A 21,627-nucleotide genomic window follows, 5' to 3' on the forward strand; every position below is an offset into this window, starting at 1 on the left:
GAAATCACCTTAGCACTGATTGTATGACCGGGAGTAAGTAGCTGAATAAGAAGTGTCTCTTCAAGCTGACTATCTTGTAACACCTTGTAGAGAAAGAAGCTTTCACGGGTTGATCCTGGAAGGCTGAAGTGCACCAGCCTGCTGCTTCTTCCTCCCCTACCCCTGCATGGACTGATACTGGCATAGGGAAAGCTTGCTCCCCTAGGGAGGTGATAGTTAAATTCACATTACGTGGTTCAGTGAATATCCTTTTAATCTCTAAAACAGCCAGACACAGCACTGAGCCTGCCTGGTGCTGGGGTAGGATGTGACTTCGGTCCAGGCTCAAAGGGAACAGACACAGTCACATACAATGAATGCTTATTTCTTTTCCTGGGTAAACTTTTCAATTTTGGATAATTTTCTACCTTTACATTCTAACTTCTGATCTCACTGTCTCCTATGGACGATGCGAAACACTAATAATTCATTTTCCACTTTACATGAAGTGGTTATGGCCATGCATCTGCCTCTGGTGGGTGGTTTGTATATTTAATCAGCCAACATAAAATTGCTTTGAACACAGCTCACTTTTGCTGGCATGGAAGGTTACAGCAGCAGCTATAGACTAGGTGAATATCTTGTCTTGGCTCCTTTGGTTTACATTAAGACAACAGAAGATCAAGTGCATAACAAGTGTGATGCAAGCTCAAGAAGTGTATGCATTAAAATAGTGTTGCATAATGTGCATTAAAATCACCAGGTTCAACCCTATGAATTACCACAGTAATGAAGTAGCGTGTAGATCTGTCATTGAAAAGCAAATGTCACTACAAGTCGTAGAAACCATTTCAGCTCACAAAAGAAATGGTTCTTTCTCATTACCTCTATATACTCACCTGTTCTGCTGAGCTTATAGATAACAGGGCATCTTAGTACCTATAAAGCATTCAGTGCTTGTAATGTGGGTTATATATAGGCTATTTGGGTACTACAGCTTCCCCTATTTGCTCTGTTTGGAATGACTTGTTTTCTCATTCAAAGAAAGCCAATGAAGTATTAATCTTTTTCTTTAATTATTATTTGAGAGATGGGGTGTTTTACTTCTCCTCTCGCATCAGACTACACTTGAATCTTTCACCTGGTTCTCTAACGAAGCAAGGATCTTATTGTCGTAATGTCTACATGGGTAGGCATGTGTTTATCCCCTATGTCTAGCTGCAGTAATTTTTAACCTGCGAGTTGTTTTCAGTTCAGCTTGACAAAGTAGCAGAGATCATGAAGGTAATTTGGTTCCTCTAAGCTCTGCAGAATTAGGGAGCCAAGAAGGTGAGGGAATAGGCAAGTTCTGTGTCTGAGGAAGGGGCTGCAGCGTGATTGACTCAGCACTGGAGAGCCCCCATGGGAGGAAGACCCTGTCAGGGCCTTGCTTGGGGAAGTGCTTCTGCTGGACGTAGTAATCAGGAGATAACTGGGCATCTTTATTTCCATCATTCTGTTGACATCCTTCTCACAGCACTCAGAGAAGAGTTGGAAACTCAGGAATGCCTGGCAGGTGTCGTGCTACATCTGTCCTGTTAATGTCTATGTGCAGACAAACCTGACTTAAGCTTTTCCTTTCTGCCTGTATCCCCTTTCCCCCAGGACTGCTGCTGGCTATGGCCTCAGGGAGTTTGTTTGTGTCATTTAGGGTTCAATTTGTTTTGGGTTTTTTTCCCCTCAAAACCAGTCATAGTATCAGAAACTACATAGCAGAACTGCTCTCCGTTGTGCTAGAAGCAAAGATCCTGTGTCCCGAGGTCTGTTTTCCCACCCTCAGCCCTGTTCTTTGGATTTTCCATCAATAAGGCACTGCATGTGTATCCGTGCTGCGTAGAAAAAGCAAGGACATAAAACACGTAGGTGGCAACACGAAGATGTGTGGAAAAAGGCAGTAAAGAAGGGTCACAGAATCACTGTTTGGCCTGGACGGGGGACCTCGGTCCAAAGTTACTTGTGTTAAAGAGCTGAAATAGTATGTGAAGATAATGAAGGGAAGCAAATTCACCTAGTAAATATTTTCCCTGGTTATTAATAAATGCAGAGGAAGGAGTTTCACAGTCAAATCCTTGTGACAGCTATTTGTTCGTTGTCATGAGTGGCATGTATTTTGATAACATGAAATAAGCACCTCATCTTCCACTGCTACTCATGCATGCACAATTCTTCCCATTTAATTCAGCAAGACTAATTATCTGAATTAGTGACATTAGCTTGAAGCTACGGCTTTGCAGATTGAGGCTCTGGCTTTCAGAACAGCTTCTTTAAAGGAATTAGTCATGTCTAAGTACAACAGAACTGTCAAATTGCATCCCCTGGCTTTGTCTGATGTTTTGGTTACAAAGCCAGCCACACAAGCCTGTCATTGTGGCAATAGATTTAAGGTAGTAGTTATTCTAATTATAGGGCTCTGACAAGCATAAAACAGTTCATAAAGGTTGTGGAGTTACCTCACCAGCTGACAGTAGAGGTAAGACACACTTCATTTTACCCTCCACCTTGTTAGTGGACTCTGTCGTCCACACTCCAGGGATGCCTGTTGTCTTTCTGAGAATTGACTCCTGAACTAACTCCCATTTTGATTTAACTTGCCGTGCAGGCATGACCATTGTAGCTAATTCTCAAGCAGATCCAAAACCCCTGCCCTGGCAGCAACACCATCGGTTAGAGAGGTAGGGCTGAAAACAGCAGCACTTCAGGAGCTGATGCCCCAGTGGCTTGAGCATTGCTGCCTGCAGAGTGGCAATATCTCTGGAACCATCAAGGGGACAGGTGGAGGGAGCAGATCCCTTTATTTTTACTTTATATCCGTTCAGAATAAAAGTCACTACAGCCCTGGCTTTTGCTATAAATTGAAGTGTTTTGGTAACTCTGTTATGCCTGCACTGTTACTGATGCAAATAATATAAGGCTTAGGATCCAGAGCACTCACCTATCCAAGGTCAAGCAACACAGGGAAGGGGGACAGGAGGACCAGGCCATGACTGTTCAGCTAGTGAGGTCTTTCAGTCTATACATCATCTGTCGCCCATTATCTTTGAATGAACGGTTCATAATTAAGTAGTGTGACTGAAGATGTGAAATTCTACATGGCAAATACCGAACTTGCACCTCATTTATCTCTTTCAAGTGTTTAATGAATTTTCAGCTTAGCTAATGAATAATGGCAATTTCAGGCCCATTGTCTTATGCAGGCAAATTAATAACAGCCTAAGGATAGTTTCATACCTAGGAGTATGGTAGAGATTGCCAAAATGCCAGAAGGTGCATTTCTTTTTAGGAGGTCCAACAGTGATAGGACAAGGAGGAATAGGTTTAAACTTAGAGGAAGTTCAGGTTAGATATAAGGAAGAAGTTCTTTAATGCGAGGGTGGTGAGGCACTGGAACAGACTGCCCAAAGAAGTGGTGAATGCTCCATCCCTGGTAGTGTTCAAGGCCAGGTTGGACAGAGCCTTGGGTGAGATGGTTTAGTGAGAGGTGACCCTGCCTATGGCAGGGGGGTTGGAACTGGATGATCTTAAGGTCCTTTCCAACCCGAACTAGTCACTATATGGTTCATATTCACAAAGAACTCTGAACACAGAGAACCTGCTCTTTGGGGATAGAAAGTGAACAAAAATTGCCTACCTTCGGCTACCCTGTCCTTAAGGTTACTGTACATTTTGGTTTCCCAAACAGGTCGTCTTTGTCCATGCAGAAATTTTGACCAGGGTTAAAAGCTTTTAGTTGCTAGCAGTGTGTTAATAACATACAAAAGAAATGTGGGTGACCAATTGTTTATTCGAAGGTGTCTTGAAATAAGGCAAACTAATGGATAGGAATGGGAAAATTTCCAGACTCAAGAACTTGGCATAAAGAACATTTTAACCTAATCACTTTTATTAGTGAATAAGTGTGTCCACCAGCTCCTACTTTCCACAAAGTAAGAAAAAACAACTCGCAGTGGTAGATGTGGCTTCAGGTGGTTTTGGCAGTCAAGACCAAGTATAGAAGTTTAAATGCAGAAAACAAAGCATAGGTGTGATACAGATGTATGCTATAATATCTGCCAGTTTGCCCCCAGTACTTGAAAGAAATGGAAATGCCCTTAAGTACAGAAGTATACCCTTCTTCCTAGCCAAACCTGAAGCAAATGTGCTCTACTTCATTTACTGGCCTGAAGCGACTGGTTTCCATTACTTAATTGCCTCTCAAAAATGTAGCTGAAATACTGAGAGATAAAAACGAGGTCTTCAGTCATAGAAGCAGGAATGTACATTTAGAAACAGTTGTTTAGTCAAAATACGTTTTACCTGAAAACACTGGGTTTTTTAAACATAATCTGCTGAAAGCTAATGGTTGCCTTGTCTTCAGCTGCTTATTCAATTTACCATGACTGACATCTCACTTCTACTTCTGAATATAAAATACGCAGTATTGAGAGGATTAGCATGTTCATTTTGGTTTTAGACAGTGGGATGAGAGAAAGCCATCTTACCAAATGCATAATAGCAATAACAGCAAATACATAACACGCCATTCCTAACATGGTCAGGCACAAGACATGTAGGATTTAATAGCTCATCCTTGTCTGTTGCTGGAGGTGAGTCCCAGACTGCTGTGGCATATCCATGTAAGATCTAATGTCACTGGAAAAGATGGAATAAATTGCTTTTAGAAAAATTTTGCAAATTTAAGGATCCTGTCAGCAGCTCTATCCTTCAGATTTGCATGCTTTTATAGAACCATAGAATAGTTAGGGTTGGAAAGGACCTTAAGATCATCCAGTTCCAACCCCCCTGCCATGGGCAGGGACACCTCACACTAAACCATCTCACCCAAGGCCTCGTCCAACCTGGCCTTGAACACTGCCAGGGATGGAGCATTCACAACCTCCCTGGGCAACCCATTCCAGTGCCTCACCACCCTAACAGGAAAGAATTTCCTCCTTATATCCAATCTAAACTTCCCCTGTTTAAGTTTTAACCCGTTACCCCTTGTCCTGTCACTACAGTCCCTAATGAAGAGTCCCTCCCCAGCATCCCTATAGGCCCCCTTCAGATACAGATGCTTTCTTCCGAAAGTACAGCCCAGATTCCTGTACATGCTGTGTAGGTTTGCTTGGCCATCTCAGAAACATCACTAATCACGAACCATTAAGTCGAAAACAGTTATTTTACTTTATCTATACTGGTTTTTGTAACCTCAAGCTTGATGTCTTTTCTGCTATACAACTTGATAAAGGTGGCACTCTGGACCTTAATTTCTGTCGCACTAGCATTGGGAAATATATTTCAGTCTGAGAGTTTAACCAGCCTGGCTCTGAAGTCATGAACATGTTTCAGTGGCAGTGCCTATAATTGTGTTCCTGTAAACTGGCTTTAGTCCTGTCGTATACCAATCATAGGCATTGCCATTCTGAAGGGAGAACTCCTCTTGCAGTATGCCTAACAGTGGTCAGGATCACAGCCTTCAGACATACGTATTGAACAACTAATAATTAGAAGCAGTTAGGCATTTTCTATCTGAATAGTTTTTCTGATGGAAAAGGTAGGGTGGGATTTGTCTGGAAAACTGGATAAAGAGTCTTCAGGTAACTTCACATTCATCATAAGGCAGAAGTAACTGCTGCCCATATCAGCAGTAGAAATGGTGCTTCCTTCGAGTCACAAAAAGACACCAGCTGAAGACTTGGCAAGAGGGCAGGGAAATCATGACTTTTAGCTGTTCTCTTCCACTTGCTTCTGCTCAGTAAGTGAAACTGGCATCACCATTCAGGTGGAACAGCCTTAGAAAGCTCAATCTGAGATCTCCAAATCAAATTCTTATCTCGTAAAAAAGTGCTTTTGAAAAGCCACATCTCAAAATGAAACTCATTTTCAAAAGGAAAGCTAATTTTAAGTCAATAAAATTCAAAGCATATTATAAGAAGAAGCCTACCCATTTTCCTATTGGTCGTTACAATTAGTCCAATCAGATTGCTGTGTCTTAGTAACTATTTTAAGTACTGAAACTTAAAGTTGTATGAGTTTAGTTCTACCCACTCCTGTCCATTTCAACGGGCTGAAGTATCTTGGTATGAAAAGTGTTTTGCAGCAATAATGTGTGTATTCTGTGCTTGTCAAACTGAATCAGTTAGTAGTCGTTCCCTAAATTTGACAACAACATGTCCCAAAAATGCATACATTTTTGCAGTCTTAAATTCTCATAGAGAAATTGAGACTTCATTTCATGTACTTGCGTGCTCATCTATAAATATGGGTTTTTCCAACTGCTGTGCCTCATTCTCTGTTTTGTTCTGAGGTCTTATTCTACACTGAATACAGTTTTGTCACTGAAATAGATGAGGGTTTTATCTTTTTATTTTTCTCCTCAGGAATTGCTTTGTGCCTGCTTTTAAACTCAACTGTGTAGGATATATACCTGCAGTTTAGGTTCTGTAGATTATTTTTAAAAGATATATATTCTTTAAGCTTTTAATGAATTCTTCCAAAGCAAACTTAAAAAACAGCTTGCCACATTTCAAATGACTATAAAACTTGGACAGGAAAAACAAATCTCCTTTATTTTTTCAGGGTGTCTCTTATAATGGGGTTTGTTCATGTGCCAAGTTATGCCACTAGGACCCTATTGTCCCAAAGCACTGTTATATCGGTCAATTTTACTTACTTAGGTAAATGAAAACTTGGAGTTTATGAAATGCTCTGTTGAGAAATCCCATTGTGCTTAGCAGTTGACGGATCAAAGGCAAAAGGAGCCAAGCCCATGTAGTATTGTGCTGTGTCGCTTAAAGCTCTCCATGATTTACTAACCTGAAGTAGATCAAAATAGAAAAGAATATTATGAGCTTTGATACTGAGTCGTTGACAGCAGTCTTGCCTGCTTTGAAAAATCAGATTCCCCCCCTTTACCCAAAGGGTTACTGTTCGGTGTTAATCCCAGACCTGTAATTGTGTGGGTTTGGGTTTTTTTTTACCCCAATAGGTGCTGCAAGATGAAAGCAAGTACCTGTTCAGCTACAGCATATCCCCATGCATCCTGGCTGCTGCTTGGGTCCCAGTAGTTCTGAGAAAACAGTATCTGTCGTTTAAGTCGTATAAATTGATTTGCTGATTCTTCTGTCAGAAAAGGTGCTCCAAGGACACCTGAAAAGGAAGCCGAGAAAGATTTGTATTATCAGGAAAATGTTTTAGAGTGTCCGCCTCAAAAAGCACACCCAAAAAGCGGGACCTGCAGTTTATTTATAACCAGGATGTTTCTACATTAGATCTTCAGCATACTTTTTTCTTAGCCTGAGGTTAATAAGCCGGCTGCTATAAATCACTATTTTGCTGTTGAATCCAAAGTAAATCAAGTTACAAGCAAATTAAGGAACTAATTTATTTTGTGTTGTGACTGAAAAGAAACTTAGACTGGATTTCAGTAGTCTCAAGTGTACTGAGAAGCCTAAAGTTTGGGTCCTTTAAAACCTTAAACCCACCCATAAATTTAACTATGCTTTCCAAAGCCCCTAGTTTAGATGTAGTAATTGTTCTCATTAGTAGCAGAAGAGAAATTGCGTGTGTAGAAATTACTCTGAGTAAAAGACATTGCGCTTCTAATCTTGCTATTGCACTGCTTTAGGCAGCTTTCGAGTTCACCCCAGATGCAGAAGCACTTCTTGTAGGTGATCTTGAAATAAGCATTCTGCTCAAGAAAGATAGCTGAATTCCTCATTAACTTCGTATGAAAGGTTCTGCTACAGGAAAAGTCGACTTTTTTAATGAGCCACTGATTAGGTTGAAACTTGGATACATAAGCCAAGCTGAGACCAGTGTCTGTAAACAGCTGGACTCCAATTTAAGTGGGTTTAAATGGACACACACTTGGTACAGATGGACCAAGAACTTGAACCCTTATCTATTGTATCTTACAATAGCAGCTCAGCAGGGCAAGCTATTGCCTCACTGCCAGCTCTCCAATGGCCTCATTCCTGAATCTCAAGGGGGAAAACTCTAACTCAGGATGTCAAATGTTTGCTTTCATGTACAATGCTCAGTTGAATCCAGTTCACTCGCTATTATTGCTGGCTTTCCTCATCATCCACAATATGGTTGCTCTTTAGCTTTTAAATAGACAAAAATGTACACTGAATGCATGTAGGCGGCAGATATGTGAGTTAGAGTATTTGCTGCTCCTTTTCACTTTGTTTCTTTTCAAAGCTAAAAAATGCTTGAAAAGAAAGTGAGAAAATGCTCGATTGTAGAGTAATGGACAAAATAAATCAGTGCATGTGGTTGCCATCGTCAATCTTAAAAAAGACATGAAAATGTGCATTAGAAAATGTACTTAGCAAGCAGTGACACTCCTAGTAGCTCCTTCCTACTTGAGTTTCTTCAGGTTCCAAATTACTATTATCAGAAACCGGAGGCAAAAATTTCCGGGTAGGGAGTTTTTAAGGAACACCATCTTTAAAAACGCTAACAGCTCCGTGTTAAAATCTAAGCTCAGACATTTGGTGTGAAGATTCCTGTTGTGTGAACTGCTCTCTCCCTTAGGGAACTGAGAAACAGCTATTTCTGTACCTCAGAAAACAAGTAAGATTTTGGCCCAGGGAAGGAAAAAAAAGATATATCTTGCATTTGTCTATTAAGCTGCTACCCTTCTGTTTGAGAGCTGCGCGGGATAAAACTAACCTCATGCTGAATTTCATTATTACTCTGGCAATTTATTATTATTCAGTAGAAAAATCTATGAGCTGTTAACTTCTTCTTAGTGAATGTGGAGAGGGCTTTTTGGGTATTAAATATTTTCTAAGCTCATGATTACATTTTTGCACTGAGATATCTGAACTGGGACCAGAAATTGGCTCAGTAATAGGCTTTACTTTTGTTTAAATGTATATAGAGTTACTAAGGGCCATTAAACATTAAATTTTATCACCAATATGTGCTCTTGCTTTCCAGCTTCATGGTGAGCTAGAAAATAGCAACATTAAATGGCTCTGCTTTTTGTGTTTCCTCTTCCTGCTGCCAGCATCTTCAGAAACTGAGCTTGTTCTGCTGGTGGGACAGTGAGGTGTTGTCTTGGCTACTGAGATGCATAGCGTTGTGTCTTGAACGTATTAACTTTCTATTTTTAACATGCAGTCTGCTCTGACTGCACTTGTGCAAATGGCATCCAATGGCAAATGCCATCCTTAACCATACATGTTCACTTTGACTAAAGAAGACTTTCATGTTCCAAGGGAGGTGGGGGTGTCAGGTCTGCTCTTTGCTTCTTCTGTCATTGTTGACGCCCAGTTCTTGTTCTTTTCTGGCTGCTATCGCAAACACTTCCTCCTCTCACCTTTAGCACCAAGGAGCCAACTTTGCAGGGCTTGTCCCTAGCTGCTGGGGTGCTCCAGAGATGCATAAGTATCATAAAAAACATCAGGTAAGAACCTTTATATTCAAGCTAGTCCTTCAGGCTTAGCTCATTCTCTCTCCATCTTACTGCAATGATCATTATACATCTCTGAATAGGGCCAACTTCATTCACCTCCAGAAGAACTCTGGTGAGACCATTTCTAGTGAAACCAAAAATGATCCTCTTCCACTGGGGCTAAATAGGCAAGCAGGGTTGTGAACTTGCTTGTGCTCTGGCAGAGTTCAGAGAAAGTCAGGTCTTAAAGCTATATTGTATGGAATCATAGAATGTTTTGGGTTGAAAGGGACATTAAAGATCATCCAGTTCCAAACCCCCTGCCATGGGAAGGGATATCTTCCACAAGACCAGGTTGCTCAAAGCCCCATCCAACATAGTCTTGAACACTTCCAGTGATGGGGCAGCCACAATTTCCCTGGACAGCCTGTTCCAGTGTCTCACCACCTTCATAGTGAGGCATTTTTGCCTAATAGCTCATCTAAATCTACCCTCTTTCAGCCTAAATCCATTCTCCCTTGTCCTTTCACTACATACCTTTGTGAAAAGTTCCTTTCCAGCTTTCTTGTAGGTCACATTTAGTTACTGGAAGGCTTCCATAAGGCCTCTCCTGAGCCTTCTCTTTTCCAGGCTGAACAAGCCCAACTCTCTCAGCCTGTCTTCACAGAAGAGGTGTTCCAGTCCCTGATCATCTTCATGGCCCTCCTTTGGACTCACCAGACTTGGGGAGCATCAGAGCTGATCTATCTGAATAGCCCCTGAGCAGCCCCTCTGAGTGCATAGTGTTCAGCAAACAACCTATGTCTTGCCTCAATTTAAGTTTATCAGACCAGGTGTAATTTTCTTCCTGCCTTTTGAACAGCTTGGGAAAAGGCTGTGGAAGAGTTCAGGTAGGTGCCTCAGACTATGCCTGAAGGACTTCTGAGTATCTCGTTTTAGATTAGTGCGAACTGGTATAAGACTAAGCTTGAGAGAGTCTCAAGACGGGGTATGGTGACAGAACCTTGTCATCTTTGTCAGAATAGCAAATGTGTACTTAATCCCAGCAATGACTACTGAAAACAAACCAGCAACCTGATTATGAAAAAGACATATCAAATAGCTTGGAATGTCAAGGTAATAATATCAACCTGCGTAGATCTTGAACTATTTGCATTAAAATCTCTTCATGCGTCCTCGAACGGAAGCTTAACCCTCTCGTAAGGTGATAGGTTTCTAGAAGGCAAGGTGGTTGCTGGGTGCAACCATAAAATCTTCCCAGGAAGACATCTTTTTCTATCACCTGAATGATCCACTTCGTAACACGGTCAAAAAGGTGAGAATGGGATTAAACTTTGCCACCTTTGCCTGCTTTAGGCACCCATTTCATTGATATGCTTTTTCTCTTTTAAAAGCTAAGCAGTATAAGCCATTTTGTGCTTAGCAGTCTTTGGGGAGAGTAGGCAAGCCACCGTTTGCATGACTAATAGCTGAGTTAAATGATAAGAAAACAAGGCTTCAAACTTGCTATGGTACAGGATATGCTTCCCCCCACCCCTTCCCCAGGGGGTGTTTGATCTAGATCAGGAGTATTATATAAATGGTAAGGAGCAATCCCAAGGCCTGGGAGCAAAGTTTATCCCTGGTGTGTATCTGTGACAGGGAAAAGTGGTTTAGCTCTGATTTGCTGTGATATTTACAAATAAATTGACAATTACTTAGCAGCACTTCAGTCATTCTGTGCGCACAGTCACAGAAGCTGGACCTGTTTTTTTCTCTCCCTAGCTTCTGAAGACTATTGCAAGTTTCTGACAAATTGAAAACCTATTGTTAAAGCTATTCATTTCAGTGGAATTTAAATGTCAAAAGTTGGCAATTGCTCCGACTCCTTTCCTTTTAGTCTAATAACTTATTAATATCAGCTTTGCTGATTGACTGGTCAGAATGTCAGCTCACAGGGATAAGGATGCCAGTCTTATCAGCACTTTAGGACACAGCTTGGACAGAGGCTAAACTTGGACAGAGCTAAACTTCAACCTTGGACACTTTAACCTTGCTGAGGTGGCTGGTGCTGACGTGTTGGGAACTTTGAAAAGGCAAATCAAACGCTGCAGCTCAGATGTGCTTCTTAAGGTTAGAAATGAGCCATAATGGACACCCCCACAACACCCCCATACATCCACACTCCACGGTACTTCATCTGCCTAACATTCCAAGCCCAGAAAAGATTCACAAAGTTAGAACCAAGGACTCAGTCTAAGGATTCAGAATAGCACAGTGCAACAGTGCAAGCGCTGAAAGAGTAGTGTGGAAGCATCTGGTTTTCACCAGAGTATTTCTCACTGTTACGTGGCACTCCGTGGAAATCAGGATGTGGTTATCTGTCAGCACTTTGCATACACAGGTGGATTGCAGCAGGCTTTTGGATTCTGTAGGCCACCCTTGGGCCACATATCACCTTTTTTCAGTTGAAAAGTACAGTTACATTGAAGTCAAACACCTCTATATTGTTTTTTCAAAGGGTGAAAAGACCTGTGCCTATGCACATTGGCTGTGTATTCTAAAGTGTTCGGATGGTAACAGGCCTTAAATCAGTTAGATTTGCTAATATCTGTTGAAGACAAAATTCTACATCGCTGATTGTTAAGTTCTTCAACATTGCTCATATCACCCAGCCCCTGAAGTTTTGGTCTCATCTGTTTAAAGCCTCCAAGTACAGTAGTCTCTATTCTTTGACAATCCCTAATTTTACAGCACAGAACATGAGAGCTCTGTGGTCCAAGGGATGAGAGCTCAGTCATTAGCAATTGTTAGAGCTACAGCATCAGCCTTGTTCCCCCATCAGCAAAAGCAGACAATTTACAGACACTAAATGCAGAATTAGGTATTGAATGCATTGCTGATGTATGCCAGGGGTCAGGAAAGCTGTCAGCTATGGGTAAATGGCAAGGCGATTGCCAGAAATCCTAGATAATCCTAGAGAAGGAACTACTTTCCCTGCAAGAAAATATTGGGAAAAGCATTGGTCCATTGGGTCCTGGAAAATTTCCTTTCTAAATCCAAATGTGGCCCTAAGTTTAACCTTGTGTGAATGGGCAAGACACCCCTATTAGTCATCTGAGAGCCTTCAGTAATGATCCCAGTGCCAGGACACCATGCTCTTGTATCCCATCCCTTGCTGCTGCACTCTGCAGCAGTCCAGAAGGCCCATTCCCAGAAAAGTTAAGATGTTTATTATAGGGAATGATTTACAGCAGCTGAGTAGAGGTTATGATGTGGAATCAGGCTCTCACTAATGAATCATATGGCCTCTGTTTTAATTCACCACCACCTTGATCATTGCTGAAAGGATGGACAATGAAAAACTGAGCTGTTTGTGATCCGTTAAACTTTTAAGACTCATTAAAAATCAGTAATAAATAGTTCTTCCTGCCCTTTGAAAACAGGAACCTGGGAAAGAGGGCAAACGAGGCTGTTAGGGAAGATAGAGAAATAAGGGAGAGAAAAATCAAAGTTTAAGCCTTCCAAAAAGAGGGGCAGCAGGCTGTTGTGATCCCATCTTGGCATCAGGCGACATGGTTTGTGTCATGATGGTCTACAATGGGAAGGAGGTGAGGTTCAGGAAGACAGAAAAGTGCCTGGGAGTAGTCCAAGCTCAGGTGCACAGCAGATTAGGAAGTGCAAATAAGGGGAAAGGAAGGTTTCTAGGTGAGCTCTAGCTTGCAGAAGGAGAAAGGCCCTTTCCATCTCCTTCCCTCCCTGCAGAGCGTCACTGCATCCAAAACTTAGGATCATATGGCAAGGAAGAGAATCTAGCCGCTTAGAGAGAGTACACCTGACTGTGGTCCCAGTTCACAAAACAACTTACTTATGATTAAGCATTGGTTAATTCTGTCTGCCTCATTTTGCCTTAGCTCTTCTCATGGTGTATTTACTGCAAGTGTGCTGGACCGCTCAGATCTAAGAAATGCTTTTAATGCACACAGGTGGCTGGAGCATCTTTCCATGATGCACCTGAGAAGTCAACAGTAGTTTCCTGCCTACCTGGTTTGTTTTAATTTAGCAAGGAAGAAATTTATCTCACAACATGTGCATCACTGATCGCTGACTGCATCAGTTTGTGCTGCTTCGGGAAGAGCATCCTTTCAGCCTCGCCGGTGCTGCAGCCCCGTCCCATTCATTTACACTCTGGTCCAGTTTTTACAGGGTGAATCTAGATTTTAGGTGCTGTGGTTACAGGGCGTTGTGAAGGTTCACTGATCAGACAGACTGAGAGCTTTAAAAGAGTGTCTCCTTAAGCAATTCAAATCAGATGTCCTGAAAATCACTTATGAAATAGATCATTTAGATCCTTATAAATGCATGTGAAATTGTTTCTTGCTACAATAAATGTGGAGATCAGAATAACGTTCAGGGAAGATTCCAGAACAACAGCATTCAACTCTTTCTACAATTTAAACAGTTCAGCACGTGATTCTGTAAGCATCCCTTTCAGACAGAAATGCATCCTCGCTCCTCATACCTGAGAGTTTGAGCAGTAACAGTTCAAAAGCAGTCAGAAGGAGCAGAATCAAGACTATTTCACAGAACCTGCTATGCAGTCTTGTGCTCGCCCACTCTCCCGTATGTCCCTGCTGCAGTGATTTCCAGTTAATTCTCTTCCATCAGTGCTGTTCTGGTGGTTACAGAGGCTTTTTTTGCCAGCTTGACTGTTTAACAAGCCAGAAGGGAATGACATGAGACAGGGTGCCAGGCACTTACCTGTAAGCAGCAGAGCAGACACCAAAATTTGAGACATTTTCAGAGACATGGTAAATTACCCAGCGAGTGTCTCCTTTGTAAAACAGAAGCAGTCATAGGGTTTTATACTTTGTTATCTTTAGGTCTATAAATCATTTACCAGGTACTTGTAAATCGTTGGTGCAGGCAGAGGGCAGGGTACAGCGCTTAGTTCAGATTTGTCCTATATGCCTCTCTGTTTGTACACTTTGGACTCTGCAAGCTGAGCCTCAGATGAGCCATAATGCCGTATTATTGTGCGGATGGATTAACTTCTCCATAAACCTTATAGCACAGAGTAGCACTGTGGGCTTGTTCTGGGCACACTGAACAGGCAAGTGTCTGTGAGTCAGTCTCCTGCATTTCCGAGCATTGTTTTCCCCTCGTCGTGCTAATGGGCACGAGTGGTTTATGGTCTGATGTGAATATGAATGGTGGGAAATGGTGTTAAATCCCCCTGCTCCGAGAGCTGTGCCTAAGTATATGGTATATTTTAGCTGTATAATGCTTGGATTGACAAAGATAAACCTACGATAAAACTAAGTACTAGGGCACAGAGGTCAGGGGGTGTTGGGTTCCTGCCCTGAACTAGGCACTGGTCACAGGGTCTCTCATTGGTGTCTGGACATTGCAGCGTGGGACATCCCAAGTTTACGCTGTCTTACCTTTGCCATCTCTCCAGTTAGATGCTGTCTTTTCACCCACAGCTCACTGTCAGTAATGGTTGTCTTGCTGCAGACCAGTTTATCTTCATCAGCTCACCCACACCGATGAAAACGGGTCGTGGAAAAGCTAAGCTTTATTGGTGGGCTCATTGAGGTGAGCTGATCCGCAGCTCACCCGCGCAGGCGCGCGTGTACTCAACAGTCCTTACGTCATGGAATTAGACCTTGCTGACGTTACAGGTCAGGGACCAGACTCCATGCTGACAGGCACTAGTACTTCATTCTTGCATTCGCAGTGAGAACCATCCACAGTGGCTGGAGCAAAGGTCTTTTGGGAGGTAAAAGAGCATTTAGGTATGCAGTACAGAGCCTCGCAGCTTTTGTCGATGCACATTGGTGGGCAGGAGGGGAGAATATCGAACAGCAGGTCTGAGAGTGGAATCCTTAACCTTGCAGTAGGTTGTTTCAGAGCTTCAGTATTGTTTTAGTCTTGTTCTAAAATAAATAAGTAATCAAGCCCACCTAGTAAATTATGGATGGAGGCAAGTGCTCTGCTCTCTGGTGCCACGTTAACAAGGGATATTAATTACCCAAACTCATGATCAGCTTTGCCCATCTCTGAGCTGCTAAACTAGATGTTAGATGTCAGCATTTTTGTGCATTAGCATGGACCTGCCTTTCTGTTGCAGTTTCCATAGCAGAGGTTTTTCCTCCCAGTTCCTAGTATAATGCATGGAAAAATAGGTGTCATTTTATATTTGTTGCAGTTACCTCTGCTTCAGTGTGCAGTCTGCTTGGAGAGAAAAGCGCTGGTGATTTGGCCTAGGCCAAAAGAGTTTATAGCAGCCAGTAAGAATTCACTGCTACCTGGAAGGAGAGCACAGGGAGTCATGCTGGACTGGCAACAGAAACCAAAGACCTAGGCTCTGAGTTCAGAAGGATGCAAGGGTTGCTCTGCTGTAGAGTGGGATAGTGATCAGCTGGATTAGGCAATGATACAAGATCTGGAAAACAGCTAAACTGCAGACAGCCTGTCCTGGGTGTAGAGATCCATGATACCTGAAGACTTGTACTGCTTTTGTTTCATCTCCTTTCTTGCCACCCTCCCTTTCCTGTCTGATTTTGGTCTCATGAGATTTGTCTTCCTTCTTGTTGCATGCTCTGCAACTTAACATAAAATAGAGCCATGCCCATAAACCCCAGCTTCTTTAGACTGGACAATTTATAAGTCTCTTATAAGGAGAGTGGCTTCTCAGTGTGCTTTTCCTTTCCTCTTCTCATGTGTCCTACCCCAGTCCTGCTATCTCCCAGTCTCACCTCTTCTCAGAATAGCCCGTGTTCTTCCTGAAGCCCTGTAATGTATATTTAGTCCGGGGCTTGCAAATGTCCAATTGGCTCACATACAAAATCTTTTAGGAGACAGATGTGTTCTTAGCTGTTCTTTGAGGCCATTATATAGGCAATCTGGATGTCACTAAAAACTCATGAAAAGCATGAATGTGTTCGCTGAATGTAGAATTTTAGCTGTTAATCACTAACAGTTATACAGGCTGCAATTTTTGGATGATTTATAACTTGGCCCAATGGCTCAAATTTTCATATGGAGGAATGAATCATCATATCATTTTCATTTGATGCCCTCCCTCTCTTGTCAAGTTTCTATTCCCTACTTTAAAGCACAGAAAACTTGTTCAAAGGAGTTGTCATCAGGATACTCAGTGCAAGTTAAACCCCCCCCCCCCCCCCCCCAGCACATCCTTGTCTCATTTGCTGAAATAGCTGAATATTGGCTGAAATGCTTCCAGAAAACGGCAGCCTGAGGCAGACACCTGAGATATTTATTATTTATTTTAAATACTTTAAAAAAATCAGACCAAAATATAGAAGTTTGATTGAGTTACAGACAAGTGAGAGTAGAATCATATGAAGGGATGTTTCAAACAGTCTTCAGTGGTACCAGTCTTTCAATAAGGTGTAAGACAGGCTTCAAACAGCAAAGTCTACGTTTAGGGAAAAATCAGAACATTCTTTTGCATTTCATAATCTTAGACAATAAATCACCAGTTTGGGGGAAAATCAATGTTCTTCCCCTATTAGCATCATTTTTATTTTGATTTTCTTTCAGGAAAAAAGAGTAAAACCCCCAAACTGTCGCTGATTATAGCTGAAAGTTTTAGGAAGAAGAGGAAGAAGAAGAGGTTGGGCTCACCTTAAAAACATTCTAGGGAAGATGATGATGACTTGCTGTGCAATGAGGGCTTTGTCTACTTGCATATTTTTCCAATGCATTTTTCACTAGTGAAGTAATAAAATAGCTAATTTGTAATACAAATGAGAGATAGGGGAGCTGAATATCTTTAAGATCACTTATGAAGTCAGCTAACATAAAGTTATTGGGAAGGATCAAACAGGTAGGAAATCATATACATAGTCTGGGTTAGGGAACAAAAACTAAGATAAAGTTGAACATTTTGAGCTGGAAGATCCACTTTTTTTCTCCCTTGGGACCTGCTTCACACTTACACGTGTGTCTCCCAGCAGGAAACTTAATTCATTTTATCCAATTTTGCCATCTAAGTATAATGTTAATCTTTCAGACTTTATAAGCTGTTGAAAAATGTCACCTTTTTCTGGTGTATTTAATATCCAATTCCTCATTTGTTTCGGCTTGTCTAACATTTACCAGTTCTGTTTGTTCATCTCTAAGACATCTTTGACTTAAGTGGATGTGCCTACACCATTGTCGAACTTTATTCTTTAAGTATCTGAAAGTGCCTGTTTTGCTGTGGTATCTTTTTGGAGCAGAGGTGAGACAAGACTAAGGTAATATTTAAAGGAGCATAAAACGTGCAGGATATAAAAAACCTCTCTCAAAACAAATCAAGCATTCATAAAACGTTGTATCTGGAGAGTAATCTACTCTAAGGACTCAAACCAGGATGCGTATAAGCAGCGTAAAGAGCCCACAGGTTTCTTTTACCTTGACTTGTTTAGCATTCTCTGCTTGATTTAGTATAGTTAGACTGAGCAAGGAGATAGTGCAAAGGCAGACTTGAGACACCGAAGTGAAGCAGACCTCTTCCAGCAGCTATGCCTTAGGAGTACAGCGTTAAGACCTGTCTTACTGGGTTAAACTGGAAGCATGGCATCACTTGCCTGACTGTGGCCAGCAGCAGAGGTATGCCAGCATACCTTGTATACAACAGTCACATTGTGGTTAAGGACTTGAAGTCAGAGGCAGCAGCTTAGTGTTTAATGTTTCTTGATAGATTCTCAATACCTTAGGTTTGTAACCAGTTGTAAACCACACCTGAACCAGGTGCTGTGCTGAACCCTGCACCTGACAATTGTTTTGGCCATTACTTTTGTCTTATAGGCAGAACCTGGCTATGTAACTCTGCATGCTGTTTCTTGCAAGGGTAAGAAGGCTGAATTCTTGCTGCAATTCAATAGAAAAGACAGGAGTTGGCAGGAGTTTGGGGAAAGTGCTGGGGTTTTGTTTCAGTGGTTTTGGTCAGTCACTGATTCCAGCTACTGTATTCTATATTCTGCTTCCACATAGCACAAGTCTTGGAAGACACCTGCCATCAGCCTGGCACTGAGGGTATGTATCCACACATGTCCTAAGGGAACTCTAGTTCCAGCCACCACAAGCAGTGCAGGGGACGATGCCTCTCTGAAGTCACCAAGGCCCTAAGAAAGTTAAGTGCACTGTGTGGACTAACCTACCTTTACGAGCTTTTCTTCCTTATAGGATTTCATTATTCATTATTCCCAATTTGTATAAACCTGTGTGCAGTGGAATTGAGCTAAGACCTACAGAGAGGTCTAATGTGAGCAAGTCAGCTGGTCCTTTATTGGTCACTATTTCAAATGCTTTGAAGTAAGCCAGTTGGCATACAGCAAGGCATTTAGCATAGCAGGATTGTGCCTTTTTCACCTTCTGGCTTGGAGATGTGCTTTGGTTCGTTTCTTTATTACAACCAGCTACAGCTCTTGGTAAACCCATGTTTGCCTGTGCCAAACAGCAACCACCAGTGCCATCCTGTTTCTCTCAGGCTTGAGCACTTTATTCCTGTCACCTTTATGACAACCAAGGGCATGAGTAGCTCCGTCTCCATGGAGGGCAGAAGGTAGGACTGCTTTAACTTGCCTTCTTATTCCAGAATTGCTCTGTGTAGAGCTCTCCCCTTTCAATGACGTCCTCCTTAGCTTGCCAATTGCAGGAGCAGGTGCTGGAAATGGCCCTCAGCTCACCCCTGAATACCTCCAGGCTGCTATCTGCAGCAGGGGCTGCTCCCACAGATCAAGAGGAACAGCTGGGATCAAGGACAGGAGCCATCTGTTTAAGCCTCTCAGTCTGCGAGTGACTTGGAGCCAGGGTCAGAGAGCATCCTCCTCCCTTTGGTGGTCAGAGCGCCTAGCCATGTACAGTGGGAGTTCAGTTGCTCTTTGGGTGCAGTGGGGGGACCTGGGCTGGGATGATGCCAGAGTGAGCATCTGTGCCCTGGTATTTGGGCAGCATGGCCGTGTCTCAGAGACACCACATTGATTTGCTCTTCCTCTGGATTTCTGGCATGTCGATAGTACTCAGCAGGCTTGTTCCTTCCATGCCCCCAACCATTCTCATCAAGTCCCCTACAGGCATAATGCACAGGCTCAAAACTCATAGTTCTTTTCTTAACACATGGCAAGTGACCAGCACAACCAGTGACTGTGGTTTCCTTCATTTTTATTGGTACAAAGTTTAGGAAAGGATGTCAACATTCCAGTAACTGGCCTAGAAAGTCGGATAATCATTGCTTTGAATGGTCATCTTGTTTGCAGAGCCATGACCTTCATACATGACGGTAATGTCCACGAAATACATCTCTTGTTGCTGAGACTGAAATAGCCAAACTTTTAATCTCCTTTGCAGAGCATTTACTATGGTACATAGACTGTTTTTCTGCATTTGCAGCAACTTCATTATGTTTTATGTTATGACTGATTTTGTACATATTAAGTGTCCTATTTTAAGGAGAAACTGGGTGTATTCAATGCACAGAGAATTTGGAGGAGCTACAAGCGTATGGATTGTCTAGAACTGTTTCCTTTTTAACCCTTGAACTCAAGCACAGGTCCAAGGTGTAACTGAGCTGCCAGCTCAGTCAGCACCACTGATAACTCTGACACTTGCCTTGTTCTTAGTTCATGTGAATACAGCCTGCCCCAGTGTAAGGAGAAAACAAGGTGGCATCAGGCTGCCAAGAAGCAGGAGCAGTGTGAAGAATCTCCAAAAGAAAGACTGTCAGTACTTTATGTACTGAATGCCTGCTTCCTGTTCTGTGAAAGATTGTGCTGTCTCAATGCCTTTTTTGATGTTTTTAAACTTCAGGTTTCTGCTTTAAAATCCCCTATGGTGGTATGACCTGTGGTTCTCATGGTGGCAGCCAGAAAGTGTCACGGCATTCCAGACAGGTTGCTGCTGTTAGATCTTGCTGCAGTGTAGATATTAGCTGACAGCTCTTGGAGCTGCTCTAATCCATCACCCCTGATTCACAATAGGGCAACCATGGCTTGCAGAGAAAACAAACACACCACGCTCTTGATGTAGTATAAGGCCACATCCACAATATTCTGCATGTGTTTCTTGCCTTTTTTGCCAGCAGTGATTTAGAAACTGTGGTAGATTCAACTTGAAGCAATTTTAAATGCAGTATTCTTTAAGTCCCTTCTCTTCTGGAAATTAATACATATTGCTGCCTCTGCACGGATTTGGGACAGTGTTTATGAAGTCAGGCTGATCTAGCCAGGCCAGGACCTGCTGATTCTGCTCCCACTAACACGCATACTTAGAGGGAGAGCATCTGGATGCCAGTTCTCAGCTAAGACAATAAAGCTGTTGGGAGTGTCCTCTGCTGTCACCCTTTTTTACTTACATAGTGCAGCAGTTTCTAACATCTATAAACAAATAAATGTTTTAGCTTCTTCTAAAGTCAATTTTTATTACTACTTCTCAATAGCTGAATAACGTAACCAAAAGAATTTACTTTGACGTTTAGGATTGAGAGTCAAACCATAGCCTGCATTCTTGTAGTCCTATCATAAAACTGGGAAATTAGTGTCTCTATGAGAAATGTGGGGAATTCTATAACTAAAGCGATCTGAGGAGCATTTTCAGTGCTGTCACAAACCATAGTGGGGAATTAACTGCTATTGGTGTGACTTATACCACAGGTGTATTTAACAGAGTCAAGTTAAATCCTTGTTCTGTGAAGTCCATCTGTTAATCTGGCTTCGGTCCTCCTGTCACCTGCTGTTGTTGAATGTGGGATGAACTGATCCTTCTGTGCGCTTGGAAGATAAGGTTTTAAATCTCATCATAGTGGTAAAGCAGGGATAGATGCACCAGGAATGGAGCTACCCAGGTATAAAACCCGGTTTGATCTCTGATTACAAAAAATACACGTCTGCATTCCATTACGCTATCAAAAAAGTGGGTTGTTGGGGTTTTGTGGTATCAGATTAAATATATATATATATATTAGCTTTATGACTTGGTAGCAAACACCACTGAGAGTGTTTTGCATCACTACTGAAAGTGTTGAAAATAAATGTACAGAATACAATATAGAAAAAATTTTAAACCATAGTTTGAGAAAAGGGTTAGGTGTTTTGGTCAGCCTATTGCTGTTTAGAAACCTTTAAGAGAACCCTTTGCAATTGTGTGTTTGAAGCACCAGAAAAAGCTGCTTTCATCTGACTCTGTATGCCTGAAACTGATACTGCTCCTGATGATTAGCACTAAATCAAGTAAGCAAT

General features: G+C 42.0%; 1 protein-coding gene across 1 annotated transcript; it reads right to left on the bottom strand.

Moving 5' to 3' along the window:
• Positions 1–6,666: 6,666 nt before the first annotated feature.
• Positions 6,667–14,246, bottom strand: CUNH3orf85 (chromosome unknown C3orf85 homolog). Its single transcript, XM_057407414.1, has 3 exons — positions 14,141–14,246; positions 7,007–7,143; positions 6,667–6,810 (listed from the first exon to the last, which is right to left on the bottom strand). The coding sequence occupies exons 1-3, from the start codon at positions 14,187–14,189 to the stop codon at positions 6,691–6,693; spliced, it is 306 nt and encodes a 101-aa protein (XP_057263397.1). The 5' UTR covers positions 14,190–14,246; the 3' UTR covers positions 6,667–6,690.
• Between the last annotated feature and the right edge of the window lie 7,381 nt (positions 14,247–21,627).

Source organism: Pezoporus wallicus, unplaced genomic scaffold (assembly GCF_028554395.1).
Source record: "Pezoporus wallicus isolate ANWC-B61680 ecotype Strahan unplaced genomic scaffold, APGP_CSIRO_Pwel_v1 contig_13817, whole genome shotgun sequence".
In the NCBI taxonomy this organism is placed as follows: domain Eukaryota; kingdom Metazoa; phylum Chordata; class Aves; order Psittaciformes; family Psittacidae; genus Pezoporus; species Pezoporus wallicus.